The 22758-nt window shown below is 40.6% G+C and overlaps 1 protein-coding gene across 1 annotated transcript; it reads left to right on the plus strand.

Annotated features, from left to right (window-relative positions):
• Positions 1-860: 860 nt before the first annotated feature.
• foxk2a (forkhead box K2a) lies at positions 861-18245 on the plus strand. Its single transcript, XM_026177438.1, has 9 exons — positions 861-1576; positions 2665-2859; positions 2950-3091; positions 3406-3552; positions 12792-12985; positions 13097-13299; positions 13549-13806; positions 13885-14082; positions 17743-18245. Exons 1-9 carry the CDS (start codon positions 1281-1283, stop codon positions 17955-17957), a joined length of 1848 nt encoding a protein of 615 aa, XP_026033223.1. The 5' UTR covers positions 861-1280; the 3' UTR covers positions 17958-18245.
• Positions 18246-22758: the final 4513 nt, after the last annotated feature.

A 22758-nucleotide genomic window follows, 5' to 3' on the forward strand; every position in this document is an offset into this window, starting at 1 on the left:
CAACTGCAACTCAAGCATGGATTTACCCTGCCTGAACCATTGTGTACATCAGTGGTTAAGGAAATGGTGTGGAGAATATTTTCTTGGAATGTTTTGAGCCCCTTTGTACCAAATGAGTATTGTTTTATTTAGGACTAATTAGTAGGTGTGTCTCTGTGTTGCACCTGTATATCCCAAAAAGTTGATTCTGTTCATCTGGACGTAGCGTTTTCAGTGGGAGAAACGTGACTTCTTCAGTGCCAGCTGACTGCAGGTTTCCACAACCTTATAAACAGTACATTTGCACAATGACTGAAACTAGAACACTGAATGAACAATGGGCTGTGAGGTCAGTTCCTTGATCATTAATATGCAAATTGAGACCACTGAGTTTTCACTGGCCTGTAGGTGTTGTCACTTGGATGAGTGATGAAATGTTTCTCCCACATCCAGGTGAACAGAATCAACCTTTCAGGATTTACTTACCTGGATGAGAGAGCATGCACAAGACATTGCACCTGTATAGTTTATGTATGCAACTAGTTAATCAAGTGTACTGATAACTTGTCATAACATGCTGACTTTTGGCTACAGAAAGCCAAATCTTGGCAGCCAAAGCAAGAATCTCGTTTCTGGCCAGGTGAACAATGTATACATAGATTAGATAGTTAGTGCACAATTGACTATGAAAAAAAGAAAGAAAGAAAAAAATTGTAATTTGGCGTCAAATGTGTTATTCTGGATTTATGAATGTGAGATTTCGGGAGGCAGAAAATTTAGTATTAAATATAAGACACTGTCTTCATTAGGTTCTGTTAGTTTATAAAATATAAATAAGGACGAACATTAGACATTTTTGGGACACAGCTTGTATGTACATTAGACTCCCCTCCTGCGCCGCATTTTCCATCTCTCCGTCCATCTGCGTGTCAGCCTGCGCCGCAACCGAGCCCTATTTTATACGGCTATTTTTATTATTGTTGTCATTGGTAAACGCCACGCTTGTGTCTATAAAACCTGCTTTCCCATTGGTTGAAAAGATTGTCTGTCACAGTACTTCCGTCCGTTTGGCCGTTTTTGATTGGTCGGTACGCCTTTTTTTTCCTCTTCATCACGGCGGTGGGTCGGAGCCGCTGTGTCCCCGGGCTGGCACGTTCCTAGCTAAATTCTCCACAGTATAAAATTGGGTTCCCCTCTATTTCACAACCCGTCCCCCTAAAAAAAATTATTTGGTTCCCTGCAACTGTTTATATATTTTCGCTTAAGACAGATTTCTAAATCCCCTTCAGATATCTTAGAAGATGGCGGTGGTAAGCGGGATGTCAGGGTTGGCGGTAGCCCGGCTGGAGGGCCGAGAATTCGAGTATCTCATGAAGAAAAAGTCCGTGACCATCGGCCGGAACTCTTCGCAGGGCTCCGTGGACGTCAGCATGGGACACTCCAGCTTCATCTCCCGCCGGCACCTAGAAATATTTACCGCAGGAGAAGATGGCACCGGCACGGGGGAATTCTACCTCCGATGCCTTGGAAAAAACGGGGTGTTTGTTGATGGGGTGTTCCAGAGAAGAGGGGCTCCACCTTTACAGCTTCCGCGAATGTAAGATTGATATTCCCAGTTTGCTTAAAGTGCGGGGAAAATCGAGTTATTTCTGGAATCGTGTGTTGTTGTTTTGTTGTCCCGCTGCGGTGTTGCACGTGCTCTGACAAGCAACACTAAGCTGGTACGTGCAGCTCGTGTGTGTGTGTGTGTGACCAAAGGAAAAAATGGTCAACCGACACGCAGATATGCACGATAATGGCAGAGGTAACTACTGGAAGCGCACTGAACCCGACTCATAACCGCTGATTATTTATTGCTGGTTTATTCGGCTTGTGTTTAGCGAGCTGCTTACGTCAGTGAGACGTCAGATAGTCATAATTCAGCTAAGAGTCGGTGCGTCATGTGGATGCTAGTATTCTACTTCATTGTTGCATTTGTTTATGTGTATCACGTGTTTTGGATATGCCTAATTACAGAGAGGCTTGGCACAGCCTAAAATTTGATAACGTTCATAGTGCTGGCTTGTACTAATAGCTATGTGTATGAAACATCAAAATGGCCGAATTATAGTAGAATTACGTTGGAATTTCACAAAGCGAAAAAATTCTTATTTGGGGCTATAACCCTCAACAGCTGTCTCTCCCATGTCAGGAACACAGGCTAACTATTAAACTTGCGTGGGTGGTGTTTCTGACATAATACAGAACAGGCTACAGTATTTTCCCTCACAATAAAAGGCTGGTAAAGAGTTATTATACACTAGTTTTACTCATGATGCAGCGTTCCAGCGCCAGGTGCATAGTTAAAGTTGGCAAGTTAAGTACTTGCTTGACTTCATGTTCCCAACCTTTGCTCTGTCATTATTTGTCTCAGTGCTGCTCATGTGCTTACATTAAAAAAAATCTATGGGTATGAATGTAACCATGCACTGGAAGCTATTCATGTTAGACACGAGCTGTTATATAATGGAGGATGTCCCTATTTAAACAGTGTGAAACTGAATCACAGTAGTTGGACCTCCTTGGCCTGCTTGTCACCAGCTGGTCTGAGCAGTAACATTGTAATAAGCACTTGATTGACTGGCAGAATTATTTCACACATTTAAATAGTATAATAGTTTTTTGGTTCTTTTCTCCTTCTCTTAGGTGTTGTTTCCGCTTTCCCAGCACAAGTATAAAAATAACGTTCACAGCCCTGTCCAATGACAAGAAAGAGCCAAGGAACGTGCCAGAATCACCGATCAAGCCTGTCCAGCCCCAGATTTCCCCCCTGACCATCAACATTCCTGACAACATTGCACACCTCATGAGCCCGCTGCCTTCACCTACTGGAACCATCAGGTAGGACTGCTTAGTTGTATGTAAGCAGATTAGAAAACTGTGGCTTTTTTCCCATCTCAAATCAAGACACATTTTAAATATCTTTCACAGTGCAGCAAATTCTTGCCCATCAAGTCCACGTGGGGCAGGACTGTCCAGCTACAGGACATCTCGCATTCTGACCTCCGATCTTATAGGAGACAGCTCCCAATCAGAAAACGACAAGGAGGCCTCAGGTGAAGACAGTCCAAAGGTGAGAGGAAATGCATAATGTGAACAGGGCAGGAAGGGGTGAGTGCTTACAGTTAGTCTATCTGCTTGATTTCGAAATGGATTCAGACTAAATGTCTGAGAAGAACCGTGCGTGATGAAGGCAGCAGACTTCAGAGAAGTCTCAGTGGATTTGAGGACTCTGAATATCACTGTTACTCATTGAAGTCTAAAAATTGCCCAATGTTTGCAGTAGCAGCATAGACTTTAGAGTACAAACCCTCTGTGTCAGTGTGCATATGTGTGCTTTTGACACACATTTCCTGTGTAATAAACTTCACTTTATGTCTCCTGCAGGATGACTCCAAACCTCCATATTCATATGCACAGCTAATAGTTCAAGCTATCACCATGGCTCCGGACAAACAGCTAACACTGAACGGAATATACACCCACATCACCAAGAACTACCCCTACTACAGAACAGCAGACAAAGGCTGGCAGGTCAGTTTGGTTATAATACTGATAATACTAGTAATAATGGTGTGCTTGCGATTGAATAGTAATACAGACTTGAGTTGGTAACAGTTTGTTTTTTTTAATCTAATTATTGGCTGAAGAGCTTCATAAACTTATTTATTCACCATTCCAGCTAAACCACTGTAGTTCAGAATAGTTAGAAATGAAATACAAGGGTTTAAGTTAAAACAGAATACATTTATGTAATTGTGAGGTACAGATGGATAGTCTGTCCCCCACAGCATGACCCAGTGATGGAGGACCAGATGCAGTAGGGAAGCATCCCTGTTTGTCGTGGAGAGTGAGCCCCATTATTGAGCTTCCACATATCAGTCACTCAAGATTGCAATTATTTTCCTTTCTCAGCATTGGTAAGCGTGGGTAGTTTGCCTGACATTCAGTTAGGGTGTGCAAGTGCATGAGTGTTATACCAGATCTTATAGTTTGTTCACCAAGGAGCTACATGTTTTCACCAATGACTTTTGGCATTCTGATGATTAACCTGCATAGAATAAACAAAAAGCAGTTTTTGCTTAACCATCAAGCAAAACATTCTAAGCAACAAAATAACTGTATTGTTACTATACTTGGGCATCATAAAGTGAAATTGGAGCTGAGCTTTCATTTCAGCAGACATTTATTATTAGATTATTCACTGTTCACAGCTTCACCATGATGTCAGGATGTTTTTCTTCTCAGGAGGTCACTGTTGGAAATTGTGTGTGATAAATTAGGGCAGCTATTTTTCATTTGTTGAAATAAGAAGGAAATGGGGATGAAACACAGAGGGGAAACACACTTTCACACTTTGTCTTACTGTGTTCTCATTTAATTCGGAGGGTCTGCCATAAAGTCCACTTTTACCATGTGCTTTAGCTGTGGAGCACTTGACCCTATAGTATGAAGCGAGTTCAACATACCTAGGGTATCGTTCCTATCTGGAACCTACCCTTATCACCTGTGTAATCACATGAAAGATGGTCTTGGCAGCATGTAACCAATCTAAAGGGGGCATTTCACAGATCATATGACTATTATCCACAGATAATAGTCCCTATGAGTGCCACCTACTTCAGAGAGATTGTCAAATGCTGATTAAAAATCCATAACGAACATAGAAAATACACCGGTAAAATGCAACACTCCTGTAAAAAGGACACATGATTAATAATGGCAGAAAATCTGGCGATTTAGTGCACAGAGCAGGAAAATAAACATTTTAATTCCAGTTAATCATTTTATTGCTGTTTGTGCTCTGTGTTGCTGTTTCTTAATAATGTGACACCTGCACATTAGAGCTCTGAACTGTTAAACTGGATCCATTTACACAGTAAAGCTTACGGTCCCAAGTCTAATAAAAAAAATTTCACTTCAAACAGGTATTCTTAGTGTGCCTTCTAGTACCTGCAGTTTCAGTAGTGTTAGAGAGAATTAGGAGTGGATTAGAATAAAGTATAATAACATGTATACATTTTCTAAATCGTGAAAATAATACCCACATAGGGCTGGGCCATATTATACCGTTCACGGTAATACCGGTATAATGTTAGGCAACGATAGGAAAATGAAATATCGCGATAGAATGGGAGTAAAACGCGCATGCGCAGTGCCTTTGTTTTCATACGCACATGGCCGATTGTTGAGTGAAACAGATGAACCAGAATTGGTTTGTAAAAATGGTGCAACTTCCGTGATGTGGAACTGGTTTGGTGTTTGTCCGTCAGATACACAACAAAGCACATTTTTTTGCAGAACATGCAAGCGGCCGTTTTTATTGTCATATTTGTCGGACTGAGATGCTCTTAAATCTGGGAGTAATCTGGGTCCTAAACTCTGTATGCTTCAGGTCAAACAACACTGCAGCATCACTGAGAGTTAAAAACTGTCTAAATTCTTTCATCTTTAATAAAACGATCAGCATTGCTGCTTTACCAGGTGTAACTATGAAGTTTAACTTCCAGGCATCCATGAAAACAAAATTTATTACATTTAACGGAGTTAGAAGTTAGCAGGAAGCTAGCGGAAGTTAGCTCGCTAGTTTCGCTAGTTACCTAAGCATGATACTGCATGTTCTGACTGAGAGATTTCTGAAAAAATTCAAACGTACAGCTCTGCTATCACTTCCAACATAAATGAAGACAGGAAACTAAACAGCAGTGACGTTTGTAGGGTTACTGAAGTTGGGCTAGCTGGTATATAATGATGTGCTACGTGATCGCTAGCGACACAGCTATGTTAGCATAACATAAACAGTGAAGCTGGAGGACGAACACTAACACTTTTCCACTTATAAAAGTTAACGTGAAGGTTCCTCATGGTTAGAGACAAATGCAATCGCATGGCAGGATGCTGTAAACGGACCAAACTTCAGTCAGGAGAACAACTGAGATAATCCATCCACAATACGAGGTTAGTCATTAATATACTGCAACAACATGGGAATAGAGCAGCTACCAGAGAATTCAACATTAATGAATCAATGGTACAGAAGTGGAGGAAGCAAGAAGAATGAGTTTAATAAAGTTTGATTTATCTGACTGCTTTGTTTCGCTTAATGTGCCTTATAATCCCGTGCACCTTATGGTCCGAAAAATGTGTACTGCACACTGCAGTTTAATGTTGCAAAGCACCTCTTTTTAACTTCAGTGGATATTATACATGGTTATGCTCAGGATATGTCAGCCCATTTCTACTGGAAATGCCTTTTGGTTAAACTTTCAGCAAGGAATTTGCATTTGCACTGTTACATTTTTATAAAGCTTTAATGTACATAAAAACCAGCTTCTTGTTTAAGTGAAAATAAATGGAAGGTTGTCTTTTTGCGCTAGTAATGTTGTGGAGTTGTATTTTGTCTCGCATTAATTATATCGTCAGTTATATCGTTATCGCAAATTTTCAAATATATATCGTGATAAATATTTTTGGCCATATCGCCCTGCTCTATACCCACATATCCATCACTATCTGATGCATAGCTGCCGCTTCATTCAGTGGTTTCACTAAGATCTAGCTTAACAAGCTGCATATACACAATATAGACATCTGAACTTCATTATTTTATTGTATTTGTGTTATTCTACCCCCATAATGTTTGTAAATGGAAAGGGCCATAGTTTTAATGTAATTATCTCGCAGGATCTGTTATTCTTATTTCCAGGTCCACAAAACATCTTATCTGGCTTCATCTTACTCTCTAGTATCTCCTCTGTCAAACCAACCCTCCGTCACTACATCCACGAATCTTCTCTGTGGTCTTCCTCTTTTCCTTCTGCCTGGCAGTTCCATTTTCAACATCCTTTGTCCAGTATATTCACTATCCCTCCTCTGCACATGCTAAATACAGCTCAGCCTTGTCTCTCCAGTTGTTTCCTCCAAACCACTCAACCTGAGCTGTCTGCCTGAAGTATTCATTTCTAATCTTGTCCATTCTGGTCATTCCCAGTGAAAATCTTAATATCTGCAGCTCTGCCACCTCCAACAATTCCTTGGTCTTTTTGTTAGTGTCTTCATCTGAAACCATACATCATAGTGGTTTTCACTTCCCTTTCACTTTTGCTGCTATCCTTCATTCACAAATCATACCTGATATTCCTTTTCATCCACCCCAGCATGCCTGCACTCTCCTTCACCTGTCTTCTGCATTGTCTGTTGCTTTGGATGGTTGATCAAAGGTATGAAACCCCTTTGTCTGCATTACCTCTGCTCTTTGCACGTTCACATTTCCACCTGTGTAGCTCATTCACATCCCTTCTAGTGACTTTTCACTACAGATAACAATGTCATCTGCAAACTATAGTCTCAAGTGACTATAGTCAATTGAGACTATAGTCAATTTGACTATAGTCAATTGAGACTCCTGCCTCCTTATCTGTTTATCGATTCTCATCTTCTGTCTATTACCATTGATAACAGGAAAGGGCTCAGAGCTAATCCCTGATGTTGTCCTCATACGTGTCTTGTACCACCCTGTATACTTTTCAGCCACCCCCAACTTCCTCATGTAGTACCACAGTTCCTCTCTTGAAACCCTATCATATGCTTTCTCTAGATCCACAAAGACACAATGTGACTTATTCTGGCGTTCTGTGTACTTCTCTATCAGCACTCTCAAAGCCAACCTTGCATCTGTAGTTTACTTTCTTAGCTTAAAGCTGTACTTCTGCTCACTCTTCGCACCTAGTTTCAGCATCTCTTTCCCATAGCTTTATGGTTCAGCTTTATCTCTCTGTAGTAGCACATCACAATCGGTACCAGTACACGTCTTCTCCATTGCTCGGGCAATCCTCTCTCTCCAGAATTGTGTTAAACGTCAGTCTGGTTGAAAAGTCAACTTCCCTCTCTCTTAGAGGGAAGTTGACTTGGCAGAGCTGCATACCTCCACAGGTATGCCATCTGGACCAACTGCTTTCCCACTCTTTGTCCTCTTTCTAACTGCCCTCACTTCCTCTTCACCGCTACACACTCTCTGATTCATTAACTTTGCTCGATCTGTCCTACTCTCTCTCATTTTCTACATTCATGAGCTCCACAAAGTACTCTCTACGTCTTCACTTGTTAATTACATTTACATCTCATTCCATTTGTATCCCTAATCATCCCAGTCTGCTGCACATCCTTTCCAGCTGTATCTCTCTGCCTAGCCAGTACTAGTCCTTTTGTCCTTCCTTAGTCTCCAGACTCGCATACAAATAACAGAAGGCCTTTTGCTTTCTCTTACACCTAGCCTCCCAGTACACCGGTCTACTTTCTTCATCTAGTAGTTCTGTTTGATTCAGTTTCAAATATTTCTTGTTTTAGGGCCTCAGCAATGTGTACATTTTGAAAAGTGAAATGTATTCCTTTTTAAAATGTACACATTGCTGAGAATCCCAGCAAACCTTGTATAACTGTTGGGGAATGGAAGCAGTGTTCAATACAACCAATGACCTGATGCCCCAGGCGAAGTTAGATGGCCAGCTGTTAGCTCATTCAGGCCAGTGACGGTGTTTCCACTAATCACAGTTAGTAAGTGAACCTGTAAACTGGGTGAAGCAAACCCTGACTAATAAATGGTTTCTGTTTTGTTTTTGGTGTGTTGTTGGGGGGTGCAGAAATAAAGAGATGTTGCCGACTAATGTTGCGGGATGAGGATTTGTAAAATGTGCTTATGAGCATGTGTGTTATAAGATTTAGCCCAGATTTAGCATTGGTTTCCCTGACAACAAGGTTGAGAACATCAGTGAAGTTCAGGCTATCAGCAGTATAGTCAGTAGTGGTTTTTGATTCGGGCGACACAGGCGGTTGCCCGGGGCGGCATCACGGGCATCGGCAAAAAAAAAAAAAATTGCTCGTACTCATGCTGCCCCGATATCAGCCAGCGCATATTGGGAATGGCACAGGCACCGATCGGTTTTCTATCGCCCATTTGCTGGGAGTAAGGGTGCCCTTCGTTTGCGAGGTGCGCCTGCTGCTTGCGGCACAGGGAGGAGAGGGCGTGGCGGCGGGGGATTCTCTGGCTGGCTGGAGCAGCATCTAATAACCAACTCGCAAAATAAAAACAAAACACCTTGGGCGGCATGGTGCTAACCACCGTGCTGGTGGTTAGCACTGTTGCCGCACAGCAAGAAGGTCCTGAGTTCAATTCCACCATCAGGCCGGGGTCTTTCTGTGTGGAGTTTGCATGTTCTCCCCGTGTTTGCGTGGGTTCCCTCCGGGTACTCCGGCTCCACTGTCCAAAGACATGCAGCTTGTGGGGATAGGTTAATCGGATAATCCAAATTGCCACTAGGTGTGAATGTGCGAGTGAAAGTGAGTGCGAATGGTTGTCTGTCTCTGTGTGTTGGCCCTGCGACAGACTGGCGACCTGTCCAGGGTGTACCGCGCCTCTCACCCCATGACAGCTGGGATAGGCTCCAGCGCCCCTGAAAAGGAGAAGCGGAAGCAAATGGATGGAAAAACAAAACAACAAACACGAAAACACCAGACATTATGATACAGACTTATAATTTGCACCGATGTTTTTTCGAAATTCTATTCTGGAAAAGTGAGCGCGAGAGCCCTCGGTGCGCCTGCTCGCTGCTGAAGTCAAAGTAAACTTTATTGTCACCTCCGCTACACACAGTCCAGTATGTAGAGACGAGACGACGAGGCTCCAGTTACAGCAGTGCAAGTAAACAAACAATAAATATAAGAACAGTAAGAAAATAAATATACGCTTTAGGACTCGGGGTAAAGGGATCAATAACAATTTAAAATTTATAATTTACGGTTTGATGATTTAAAGTCTCACACACAACCCGTCAAAAGGGGAGGGGGGCGGCTGCTTCCAAACAGAGCACATTTCATTCATAATGTTGTAAATTATGTATTCATGATTTGAATCCTGGGTTGTGTGAAATCCCAGAAATACACCTTAGACAAAGTGAATCTGTGAACTAAGGTGTAGGTCTGTTAGGTTATGCTGTGGTGATCCTCGTGTGTGTGTGTGTGTGTGTGTGTGTGTGTGTGTGTGTGTGTGTGTGTGTGTGTGTGTGTGTGTGTGTGTGTGTGTGTGTGTGTGTGTGGTGAATTTCGACCACAGTTTTATGTTAATGTACAATCCTTAATATGTTTTGTTGGGGGGGCAGCAAAACAGGCTACGACCGCCACTGAGTGTAGTTCATGGTTGAGCTCAGCCTTTCCTCTCTAAAACACATGTGACAAAGGGCAAAGAGGCTGTACTATAACGTCACTGAATTAAGACAAAGTGAAAATCAAGGCGATGTGAAAATAGTTCACATCAGATTTCTGTTAAACTAAACAAGCAATCTATGTTGCAAGCTAACAACAGCTGTCCTCAGTCTCCTGCACTGGTGAGAGCAGCAACATGCAGGGGTGCATTTAAAAGGGAGGCAACGGGTGTCATTCACCTAATTTAAATGTATTTTCACTGATGTTCAGTTCAATACAACACAGTACTCTTATACAAACAGTTACAAACGCGTGTCTTTTTATGTTGACGTGTCTTCCGCTGTTACCTGTCGTCTGCAGCATACTAGTGTGTTTTAATTAGCATTGAGAGCCAGATGCTGCAGCTTTTCTGCTCAGACGTTACAAGACAATGAACTAGGAGGAACAATGAAGCGCTCATACAGAGTATGGCTATGTCCTCAGTGTTAATGAACACGAGAGGCATGTTTGGGGGTTTTGTTGTATTGTGTTGTCTAAAGCTGAAAGTACACCTCTGATTTCTATTGTATGAAGCAGAGGTGGGACCAAGTCATTGTTTTGCAAGTCTCAAGTAAGTCTCAAGTCTTTATCCTCAAGTCTCAAGTCAAGTCTCAAGTAATGTCAGGCAAGTCAGAGTCGAGTCTCAAGTCACTGGTGTAAAAGTCCGAGTCAAGTCACAAGTCTGAAACTTTGAATTTCAAGTCCTTTCGAGTCATTAAAAAAAACGAAAAAAAGCATGTTGCAGTTATGCTAAATGTAAATATTAGACCATGTAATTTTTAAATCTGTGTTTTTCTCAACACATGACAAAATAGTGAACTTAGAAAATATACACAAATTGTGAAATTGCACCTCTTTAAAATGCAGCTCAATTAAACCTAGCTCCAAGAATAATTTTCACCGACAGTTCTGAGATAAGCTGCATGTTATTCTTGGATGCGGTTGTAGGACCGGCTTTAAAATCGCATGACAAAAATATCATACACATTAAAAAAAAAACTGCATCACCAACGTAGCCTGGAAAACATTTGCTAGTTAGATGAAGTCAGCTATCTCATCGTAGCATATTTATATGCATATTTATAAGCATACGGTTCTTGGAGTGAGTGCATACACTCATGAAGTTTAGTAACTTCAGGTCACTGCAACAAGCCCAGGTACAGTTTACCGCCGGATGGGTGCAGGACCTTGAAATGCACCGTGTAGAACGAAAGACCATCGTACGTATCATAAGTTTACCAGTCTCACAAATCGTCTTCATAAATACACATTCCTTAACCGTTTATTAATAGGACCTTTGAGCTCAACGGTAATTAATTAGTAGTGGAAATAATTTCTGGTAGCATCACAGAAATGTAGCAGTGACAATAATACTGTATGCTGTAATCGTACTGGGCAATTAGTGATACAAAAAACCTGTTTTATCCTGTGAATAAAAGTATATGTTTTTGTCAATGTACCATAATAACAGAGGCGAAACGCAATATTGTGTCAGGACAATTCACTATTTATGCACAATAAATAAAGGAGCATAGCGCGACAATTTCTGTTCAGCGCCAGACTTGCTTGTAACCTATATCACCAATTATGTTATGAAAATGACGTATTAACTACAACAGCAGACTGACCTTTGTGGAAATGCTTGGAGCAGACTAACCTGTGAGCTGGAGTGTTCTGGGACGTTATATTTGGTCTTTGAATGGCTGCAATCCAGGCCATCCGTCGCCTGTTTGTCACTTCGGAAACATGGCTCGAACAATTTCTCTTAAACGTCGTAATCCGATAACAACCGATCTCTTTACCCGTCGGCTTCCCGTGGCTGTCATGCGACCGGCTATTGCAGTTAATAATACAACAGCTTCTTGACATTTTTGTGTTTCTTTTTATCTCTGTATAACTGATTTTAATTGAAAGCCTGCGTGCGCTAGTACTTCTTGCCACGAGTTCCCAGAATCCTTTGCGGTTCTACCCGTGAATGACGTCACATTTTCAATCTCTATATAATATGCATGTTAAATTTTATATTTGGGGTGAAATATCAAGTCTTTTCAAGTAAACCGGTTCAAGTCCAATTCAAGTCCCAAGTCATTGGTGTAAAAGTCCAAGTCAAGTCACAAGTCTTAGAACATTTTTTCAAGTCAAGTCTAAAGTCATAAAATTAATGACTCGAGTCTGACTCGAGTCCAAGTCATGTGACTCGAGTCCACACCTCTGGTATGAAGGTGCCCCAGTTGATTTAATACATGGATCTAATTTATGCTCTGAACTTTGACTGAGTGACTTTTTTTTTCCATTGACAGGATGCAGGATTTAACAGTAAAATGCTGATATTTACACACATGGGTGAGGTTTGACAAATGCGCCTCAAAGTGACTAAAAACTGTGTTACTGTCGCAATAAAATGGAAAATCTAATTGCAGTTTACACCAAGCTAAAATCATCCTGTACAACAACATGGGCATTATCAAACATGGATACCCCAACAAAATCTTCAGTTTAATTAAAGTTCTTAATTTTATTTAATTTTGATTCTGTAGAATTCAATTCGCCACAACCTGTCTCTGAACCGGTATTTCATCAAAGTGGCTCGGTCTCAGGAAGAACCAGGTAAAGGCTCATTCTGGAGGATCGACCCCGCCTCTGAAGGCAAGCTGATAGAACAAGCCTTCAGGAAGCGCAGGCCCAGGGGTGTGCCCTGCTTCAGGACCCCTGTGGGGCCATTGTCCTCCAGGTAAAGCATCTTGATGCTACGCATACATGACTGTAAAAAGTTTCCTGTACAGTTATATAGTGTGTTTTTTATGGCTGGGATGAAAACTGTACTTTACTTTTACTTTTCCAGGAGTGCTCCAGCTTCTCCAAGCCACACTGGGGCACTGTCAGCCCACTCTAGTGGGGTCCAGACCCCAGACAGCCTGTCCAGAGAGGGCTCCCCAGTCCCCATGGAGCCAGAGCCAACTCCACCACCAGCCCCAACCCAAGCCACAACAATCCAGCCCAAACTCGCCGTCATCCAAGAGGCCCGCTTTGCACAGAACTCCCCAGGTAAAACATTGGGTTTAGGTTTTTACCTTTTTATGAACCATATAACATCTAGTGTGTGCAGAGTGATCACATGTGGGCCTTAACAGATGCATTCACATTTTTCAGTTTTTCGTGACAAAAAAGACTGCAGTACCACCACCACCCCATATTAAACCCTTTTCTGTGACAGTGTACAGTGTTTGTGTGCTCCTGCACATCTTTATCTGAGTGAATGACATCTGCTTTAACCTTTATCACACCGTTTGACAGGCTCCCCTCTCAGCAATCAGCCAGTATTGATCGCTGTGCAGCGCCAGATGCCTCAAACGACCATGAAGCCTGTGACCTATGCCATGGCCACACCAGCCATTGTTACGACTACAGTTAGCTCTGCCCCTGTCATGCAGACTGTGCATGTTGTTCACCAGATCCCAGCTGTCACCATGGCAACTGTTGGTGGACAGCCTGCTTCTGCAGTGAGCAGCGAACCTCAGGAGAATGGAAGCGGAGAGCACAAGGAGATCAAAGGTGGTGCTCTTTTTGTTGTTGTTTTGGTTTGTTTTTGATTCTATGAGCATGTCTAATTTTTGATATTTTTGTGTGCAGTAAAAGTGGAGCCGGTCCCATCCATTACAGCCTCCTCCATAGGTGGAGTCAGTCGTATCATCCAGAGCTCTCAAGCTGCTCCTCTGACTACGGTTACCATCGTGCAACAAGCTCCGCTCGGTCAGCACCAACTCCCAATAAAGGCCATCACACAGAATGGGACCCATCTGGTCCCCATTAGTACTGCCGCTAGCACAGGTGAGTCGGACACACACACAGTCAAACCAGCACTTCATTAATAAAGGCCAGTTTTAAAAAACCTACAGCATGGTTGGTGGAAGTGAAGGTTTGAACTAGAAACCAGGTGAAAATAGGAATAAAGGCCTGCCTCTACCATTAGTCCTAAGTATCTGAGTGCTTCTTCCACCATTCCTTGTCATGTCTCCTGATGCTTCATATCTGAGACTGACTGGTAACTTATTCTTAACAAATAACCTGGTTGAGAGCAGGCTATGTTCAGAGCTTTGGTTTAAACAAATTCTTTTATGGTCAGCATGTGTCTGTGTTGGACAAATACATTTTATATGTGCAAGTTGTTAAGCTGTACCTCAAGCACAACTGTGCATTCACTGGAATTCATGTAATCAGTTTGTGATGATGAAAAGGTGTATATGTTGTTTATACTTGATGGTAATCTACCAGTAGGTCTCATTTTAAATTGCTGGAATTGCAGGTAGTAGGATACAGATTAGAAAATTGCTTAGTTGTATTTGGAGGCAATTTGTTACCAAGGATAGCTGTTCAATCAATTCAATTGATTTCTCTTTGATCTGCCACCAAACAAAAGCAGTTTTCCACACCTCTCCTTTATTGGGCTTTAGGAGAATAACCTTCATAACATTCACCTTCAGTTATTTTAAAAAGGTTATTTTATAGCTCTGTGCACCAAATCCACTTTTTCTTTCCAGGTAGTTTATAGGTTGTTGATGATGTTTATCATCATTTTATTATGCTGATCTGATACTGTCTGATTGGAATAAGACTCACTCACCTGGATCATTTGTTCGGAGAAGAATAATCACATGACAGTAATGCCTCTTTTTATGAGGGTGCATAGAGCCCAAAGCAAAAAGCCCAGCTTAACAGAGAAAGTTAATCACCATCATTAACACCTACCTAACAACTACTTCTGTAGTATGCCACTGAGATTTCAATCATCTCAGCCTGTACTGGAGAAACATGCATAGTAGAAACGATTGCAGCAATCCTCCCTGTAAAGTAAATGATCAGATTGAGTTTAGGTCTATATTGATACCAATGGTATACAAAGATCTCTGCTAATTATGGTGCTTGTAAGTAGAATTGGAGCACAAATTATTATATGAACATGCTGACTCAAAAACAACACAGATTCACACTTGTTCCATTTGAAGTAAATGATCTGAAGGCATGTTTGAGCACCTTGCTGTATATATTGCAATCGTAGTGATGTAAACCTTATGTAGCCAGAAGATGGAGATGCTATGTTGAGGATCTCCAAACATTGCCATATAACCTAGCTTCAATGATCTACAGTCTCTCTTACCTTGTGACTAATGTGAGTCCACTTCAGTTTGACATGTTTTACAACCAACGTTAACCAGCAGGGTCATTTCCGTTGCTGTTGTACATGCCTGGCTTTTGTAATTGTCGGTATGCTCTAGTGCACCTCAAAGACACGCATGTTGGGTTAATTGGTAACTCTACTGGGTTTTTGCAGGGATGGCATCATGATAGATTTGTCAACATGCTTCCTTGTACCCTGCCTGTCACCTCTCACTAGTTATTATGAAGCTGTAACAATACTTTTCAACGATATCACGGGAAGATTTTGAGACCATCCTGCATATAACAGTGAAAAAGTTAACTTTTTAAATTTTTCAACTAATTTTACCAGTTGTAAGTTTTAGTGAGTATTTAAGATTATTTGTTCATTTTACAAATGATTTCGATAACTGCATTACAGATCGCGAGGTGAAATATAGTTTAGAACCTATTAATAAAGAGACTACAACGAACAAGAGCTACCATCCAAAAAATGTAATTAATGGAAATCTAATTAATATAAATGGAGCATTATGGAATTAGTGGAAGTGGTTCTAATAAATAAAGAGCGCATTTACTGTGAAATAGGACATGAAACAATACACACATACAGGCTAATTATCATCATGGAGCTCTGCTCTCTGACATAGATGTAACTCTGTCTGTGAAGCTGGGTTTAAGAAATAAGGCTTAAAGTTTTATAAACATGTTTAGCGCCATGTTCTGTCAGCATGACGTCATGTGATTGTTTGGTTAGTTGCAGCTAATAGGCTTACATTAGTTTATGTTAGCTAACCAGTGACAGAATCAATTACTGGGAGTAAAATAACGACACTAAAACTAGAAATCAGTTTGAAGGGGTCACTTTTGTGCTGCCCTAGGCTGCAACAATGAGTTTTATGTTAAAGCCGAGAACATACTGCCCACTGTCTGTGTCTCTAGCAGTAAGTGGCTGTTGGCTGTCTGGCTAGCTGCGCTGAAATGGGGAAATCTAGCTGTTAGCTGTAATGTTCAGGTTTGTAAAGCACTTTAGTGTTTGTTAACAGTCTGATTGGCCCAGGAGAAGAGGCTGTTTGTGAGTCTGGAGGTGGGGGACCTCACTGACCTGAGTCCCTGACCAGAGGGCAACAGGTCAAACAGGTGGTGGTAGTAATGCTTTTCTTAAGACAGGAGGTGATGGCCTCCAGTGGTGGCAGAGGACAGCCAGTGATTTTTTTTTTGTTTTTTTTTTGGGGGGTGGTGTTAATTACCCGCTGCACAGCCTTCCTGTTCTCAATGGAGAGCTCTACTGAGGAGCGGTAGAAGGCCAGCAGCAGCTTCTGGTCCAGGTTGTCGTTCCTCGGGACACAGATGAAGTGCAGCTGCTGGTGGGCCTTCTTTAACAGGGTGATGATAAAGAAACCTGAAGGTGGAGACAGATTCCACCTGTTCTCTGTTTATAGTGAGAGGGGAGTGGACCTGTCTGTGCCTCCTGAAGTCCATTATGAGTTCTTTTGTTTTAAGGACGTTCAGTGTCAGGTTGTTTTCTGAGCACCAGTGGGACAAGTTCTCTACCTTCACCCTGTACACTGTCTCATCTCCATCAGAGATGAGCTGAACCATAGTGTTGTCATTGGCATACTTGACAAGGGCTGTGGGGGAGGGGTGGCTTCAAACCGAGCAAAGAAGGTTTGAAGCTCAAAGAAGGTGTTGAGGTCCTGCGAGTTTGAGGCTCCTGTCAGGGGTTATTACTAAACTAAAGTGAAAGAGTGCTGCTACTGTGCTACAAGGATTCTGACAGTTTGCATAACTCTGGGGCGTTGATGAGCTGTTACTACTTGGGAAGTATTATTGTTATTATCATTATTATTAATAGCTCTGATCTTACCAGAGTACAAGGAAGAATTCATTCTTTGTCTTGGTCCTAGTTTGGATCATTTTCTCTCTGTGTAACTCTCTGAGCTTGACTCCTTCTAGAAGTGGTGATAAGAGTCGCCTTTCAGGAGCTTCTGCCATTGTTTGGTGATACCTTCCACATCAGTATCAGTGCTCCTTCTGCCTCGATCATGTCTTCTCATTTTGGGTTCTAGCCAGTGTGAATGCTACATGTATTATTTGTACCACCTTGTGGTAGGAATTGGTATTGCATTTTTATTGTAGTAAAGTACAGTGCAGGCCTGTATTAACCAGAGCTGATATCTCCTCAGCATAGATGTTTTGGATGTTAAGTCCAGCAGTTGTTTCTTCACATTCTTGATGGCTTCAGTTTGTTTTGGAAGTTCCTAAACTAATTTGAAATACAGGACTATAACACTCCATATTGAACCTTATTCATCTTCTCTTCTTTCCCACCAGCTGTTGCAAACCCTCTGCATCTCCTGGCAACTCACGCTTCAGCCTCAGCTTCCCTCCCCACTAAAAGGCAGAACGGAGAACTGCAAGACCAGCCTGAGACAAAGAGGGTGAAAATGGAGGAAGAGGAGAACGAAGCAGCGGCTGCCAACCGCAACAACGGCACCACGGACAGAGCGGGAGAAGGAGGGGTCAGTGAGCAGGTCGGCGACAAGTAGCCCGCCCGCTCCCAACGGCTCCCATCTGCATCCTGACCCCTGCTCTCCTGTACGCATTGAGCCACACATCTGACCTGGTGTCATTATCTTACTCCAAGGTGCCAAAAAGCGAAGGACTACAGAATGTGCAAACTCTTCTCGACCTCTCCTCCATGTATTTCCGACCACGAAACGTGATGCAAAAACTAAAAGACCAAACCTAAAAATGGAATTGAGAGAGTTACTGACGACTGTAAATGCCCAATGTTTGAGACCCAGATGGCGAGAGGAAGCACAGAAAGGAAAAAAGATTTGAAAATCCACATTAAAGGAAAAAAAGAGGCTTTTTTTTTCTTTTCTTTTTTTGTATTTTAGCAACAATGAGTCCCAAAACTCACCCAAAGAAGACAAGGAGTCTTATCCTGGTAGCATTACAGACAAGCGCTTAACTGTGTGTCAGATAGAAACAGCAAACAAGTGATCTCACCAGTAGTGTATTCCACAAGGGGAAGTGTGTGTGTGTGTACGTGTGGACATTCCCATCTTCGGCAGCTAGCCTCCATGTCGACCTAGCTAACCCAGTTGTGAGTAGATATGCAGTATTCTGTTGTACAAGTGTATCTTTGGATATTTTGAGTCTTTCTCCATTTCCCGAGGCACAGATACTATCTAGTAATAAGATAACTAAAGCTAAGTGGCGTCATTACAACATTATTTTTCTTTTTGTTTGTTTGTGTTTTTTTAATAATTTATTTTTTTTAATATTGCTGTTTTTGTATGTGGGCTCTGTTCGGTGAAATGAATGTAGTCTCCAATTTTTTTTTCCTTTTATTGAAAACACTATGGAGTTAATGCCTGTTTTTCTGCTCATTCATGCAAATTAAATTCCTTTAATCACTGTACATCTACAGAATTTTCATATTTTACAAATAGCCTAAGAGTTAAAAATATATTCCCATGTGTATTTGACCGTATGCTTCATTGAGCTTGCATGTTATGGTTCTAGAAACAATGTACCTGAGCAGATTATCCGACTATGGAACTGAAGAAAATTTTGACTGGATCTACACTGATTCTGACCAGTGCTGCACTTAACCTCTAGTTCTTTCTTCTTTTTTCTTTTTTTTTTAAATTGCATTTTTTAATTTGTATATTTCTAGTTTTCCTTTGTTTTGTTTTCCTGTCATTATTGGCTGTTTTTTGTTACCTTTGTGTTGAAGTTGGCAGTCTGTTGGCTGGATTCTTTTACTCCTTTCAGGCTACTAAAAAAAGTCTATTCAGATTGTATTCTATGTTACACAAAGAAAAGCAAGTGATAGGTGTTTGTTCTGCTTCAGTGGAAAAATGCTTCTTTTTTTTTTCTTTCTTTTTTTTTTATAAATTTATTTAAAACACAATCTCCTAGTTTGTATTTCTTTGAGTAAACGCCTTTTCTGCTGGGCAAATGATGCAAACTCACAGTCTCAGTTTTTTAAAATTTTTGATGGAACGATGGGGACATCTGGGGTGGAGGTGAGGCATGTTAAGTTTTGTTAAAGGCTTCAGAAAGCATTCCTCACATTAAATTGTCCAAGGAAGGCAGTGGAAATGTCCTTTTACAGTTTTCCTAAAGGAACAAACACACTGGCTCACACATTTCCAGTCTGAATGTGACATTTATGTTTATGAAAAGGTGTACAGGTATACTGGATCACCTGTAGAAACCCTTAAATTTACAGTTGGTTGAACTGTAAAGATATTTTAAGAAAATTCCAATCAGTCAACCATAGCATTCAAATTTAGGACATTTTCTTAATTATGAATTGGATGCATTGAAATGTGATTAAAAGGAAGTTTAACAAAGTCACAGGTACAGTTGTTTCTGGTGTATTGATCAAGCGTAGGAGGGCTTGTTTTGGTAGTGCTTAGAGCTTTACACAGCAAGTGCAGTTTATGCATTTTTGACTGAATATGAAGGATGGACATGCCCGTTCTGATGTAATGCATTGGTATTTACTTTGAAGACTACAGTTTAATATTTTAGCCAGATCTATATTTTCTGGAGCCAAAAGTGACCATATATGGCTAAGAAAGTGGGGGCATTCACTGCAGTTGAGCCAGGACCATAGCAGCGGTTGCTACTATGATAGCTCTCAGTGAAAAGCAGTGAACTCAACTGAACGACAAAAATATTTATTTGGAACTATTGTTTTTGTTTTGACAAATGCATTATCAATAAAACATCTTAGTTGAAATGAAACACTGAAGACTTCCCTGTTTTTAGGGGTAACCGTGCCAATCAGCATGCAGCAACACACACTTGATGCCAACTGTAAATGATTACTTCATGTGTAGTTAAAGCTTCCATTTGTTTATGAGAAACATGGCTGCAGTAGCTTTAGCAGGACATAACTGTAAGAAGTTATTGCTCCAGAAGTGAAATAAAAAATGGCAGATTCAGTGGTGTAGCTCCAGGTCATGTTGCCAGGCAATTTAAATACTTAACTTTATCATACTATAGGGATTAGTTTGACACAAAGTTGCCTTTGTAGTGCAACCTCTGCTCTGGCCATTATTCAAAGCTTCAAGTTACACAATTTTTAAAATGTATCCATACTTCTATGACTTTCCAATTCGCACACTTTTTAGTAAATTTTGTGCCCAAAATGCTGATCTTGTTACCAAATGTATCCTTAAAATATTAGTTAGCTGCAGGGCCAGTGCTGATGTGATTAAAAACAGCAGTAAGACAGTCAACAGTTACACAGATTCAGTGTGTTACATGTGGTTTCCACGTCACAGTAGGCATGAAACAGCACATTTTTATAACTGAAAAATTTTAAAAATTTTATTCACAAATTTAAATGCAGGTTTTACAATCATTCTGCGTGTGTAAGAAGCAGGTTGGCTTTTCAGTTTGTGCAGCATCCCTCCTGTAGTCAGTACCCGCCAAGTCCCGTGTATATTCAGCGTTACACCTACAAAAGTACAATGCGACCCAAAAAGTGACACACGTGATGTAAATTTTGCAATGAATCAACAAAATGTTGTCAAGCAGCTGACAAATGGAGAGAGAGGGGGGAAAACAGCACCCATTAACAGCGTGGCTTATACAAGTTCAACCGAGTTGGATCCACACTGAGATGTCCCATTTATGAATGAATGAAAGATGGCGCCGGTGAGGTGAGGTCGGCTGCCGTCACGACTGCTCCGACCACTTTTTCTTTATCTTTGTTTTTTAAGTTAGTTTTCAGCGTTTCTAAATCGGCAAAATCATCACCATTGGGTACATTAGGTATGACAGTGACACTCTTGTTTCTATTGGTATACAATGTACTCACAATTCGAAGTTTTTAACTCCGGATCCGAGCTGGCCGAGTGAGATCTTACCCTTCATTCTAATTTGTGTTGTACAGTTATTTCATTTTTAACCTTAATTTATATTTTATTCCTTCCTAGTTAAATTTACCCTTTTTAATTTTTCATATTTATTTCCTATCTTATTCATAGCCTTTTCCTTTTTTGTTTTCTTTAGGTCACGAGCAGTTGTCCAAGCATTTCACTACATATCGTACTGTGTATGACTGTGTACGTGACAAATAAAATTTGAATTTGAATTTATGGCCCAACAAACAACACAGCACTTCACTTTGCATTAGCTGAATTAGCTTCAGAGTGAAGAGGTGAAGTTACTTTTACCAAAAATAACGTGGTGATCTTTAGGGACATTTCTGATTAATCATACTGGGCTGAATATTGAATACAAGTGCATTCTTAAAGCAAATTTTAAATGTTACAGTTGATCTCAGCTGCTGCTAGCAAACTTTTTTTTGTTATTTATTAAGGAAATATATTTGTTTGGCTATTAAGCTCCCTGTTGTGGCAGAAACATTCACTCAACATTCACTTTTAACATTTCAGCATTTTGGTAAATGTGGATTTTTTGCAAAAAGATTTGAATATTCTAGAGGTAAACAGAAAACTAAGGCTAGCAGCTAGTTAGCTTTTTCTTTTTTATATTATACACATGCAAAAATAAATTTTCTATTTGAACACTTAAAGTTGTTTCATGACCTCAATTACTGAACTAGAAGGTGTTTATTAGAAGGGCTGGTTAGTGACTTGTTTTACTTTTCAACAAAGCTGTGCTAATTATTTCCACTCTTTCTGCTTTACTTAGCTAAACTGCTACCAGCCAAAGCTTTTGATTCACCGTACAGACTTAAGAGTATTACTCTTTTCACTGAACTCCCACTTTGAAAAAAAAAGAAAAGAAAAAGGACTTTGCTTTCACAAACTGAACAAATTAAATAAATAAATAAATAATCAAAATGTGGAGATAATGCTGAGTCACTTGAATGCCAAGGCTTCATTATCTATCGGGTAAATGGGATGCTAAGACTAGAAGCCAGTTACCTTAAATTAGCATAAGTTTAAACAGGAAAAACTGCTAGTTTCTATATAGAGAAATTACAGTCAACTAGTCTTCTGTCATCCTCTTTTTGAGTTTGTAACAAGAACTAAATGTATTTATTGTCAAAGTGCAAAATGTGGGCCAAACCAACTGAGAAAGTATCAATTTTGCTGGAACTTTTGTTTTTACCTTTAGTGCTCGGGAAACTCTTTTAAACTCTTTTAATAACAACCAATAATTTTCCTTCTTTCCATTTGTGAAAAATTAGTGCCATTAAAAAAATGTCATGTCGTTTGCTACAATCAGTCAACAAAGCTGACATGTCAATATGTTCCTATGGCAACAAAACTACTACTACTAACCAAAGTGGTGTAAGTAACAGTGACAAAATGTGTTATTTTTATCCTTTTGTTTAAACAAACTGAAAAG

Source organism: Astatotilapia calliptera, chromosome 8, assembly GCF_900246225.1.
Source record: "Astatotilapia calliptera chromosome 8, fAstCal1.2, whole genome shotgun sequence".
Taxonomy (NCBI): domain Eukaryota; kingdom Metazoa; phylum Chordata; class Actinopteri; order Cichliformes; family Cichlidae; genus Astatotilapia; species Astatotilapia calliptera.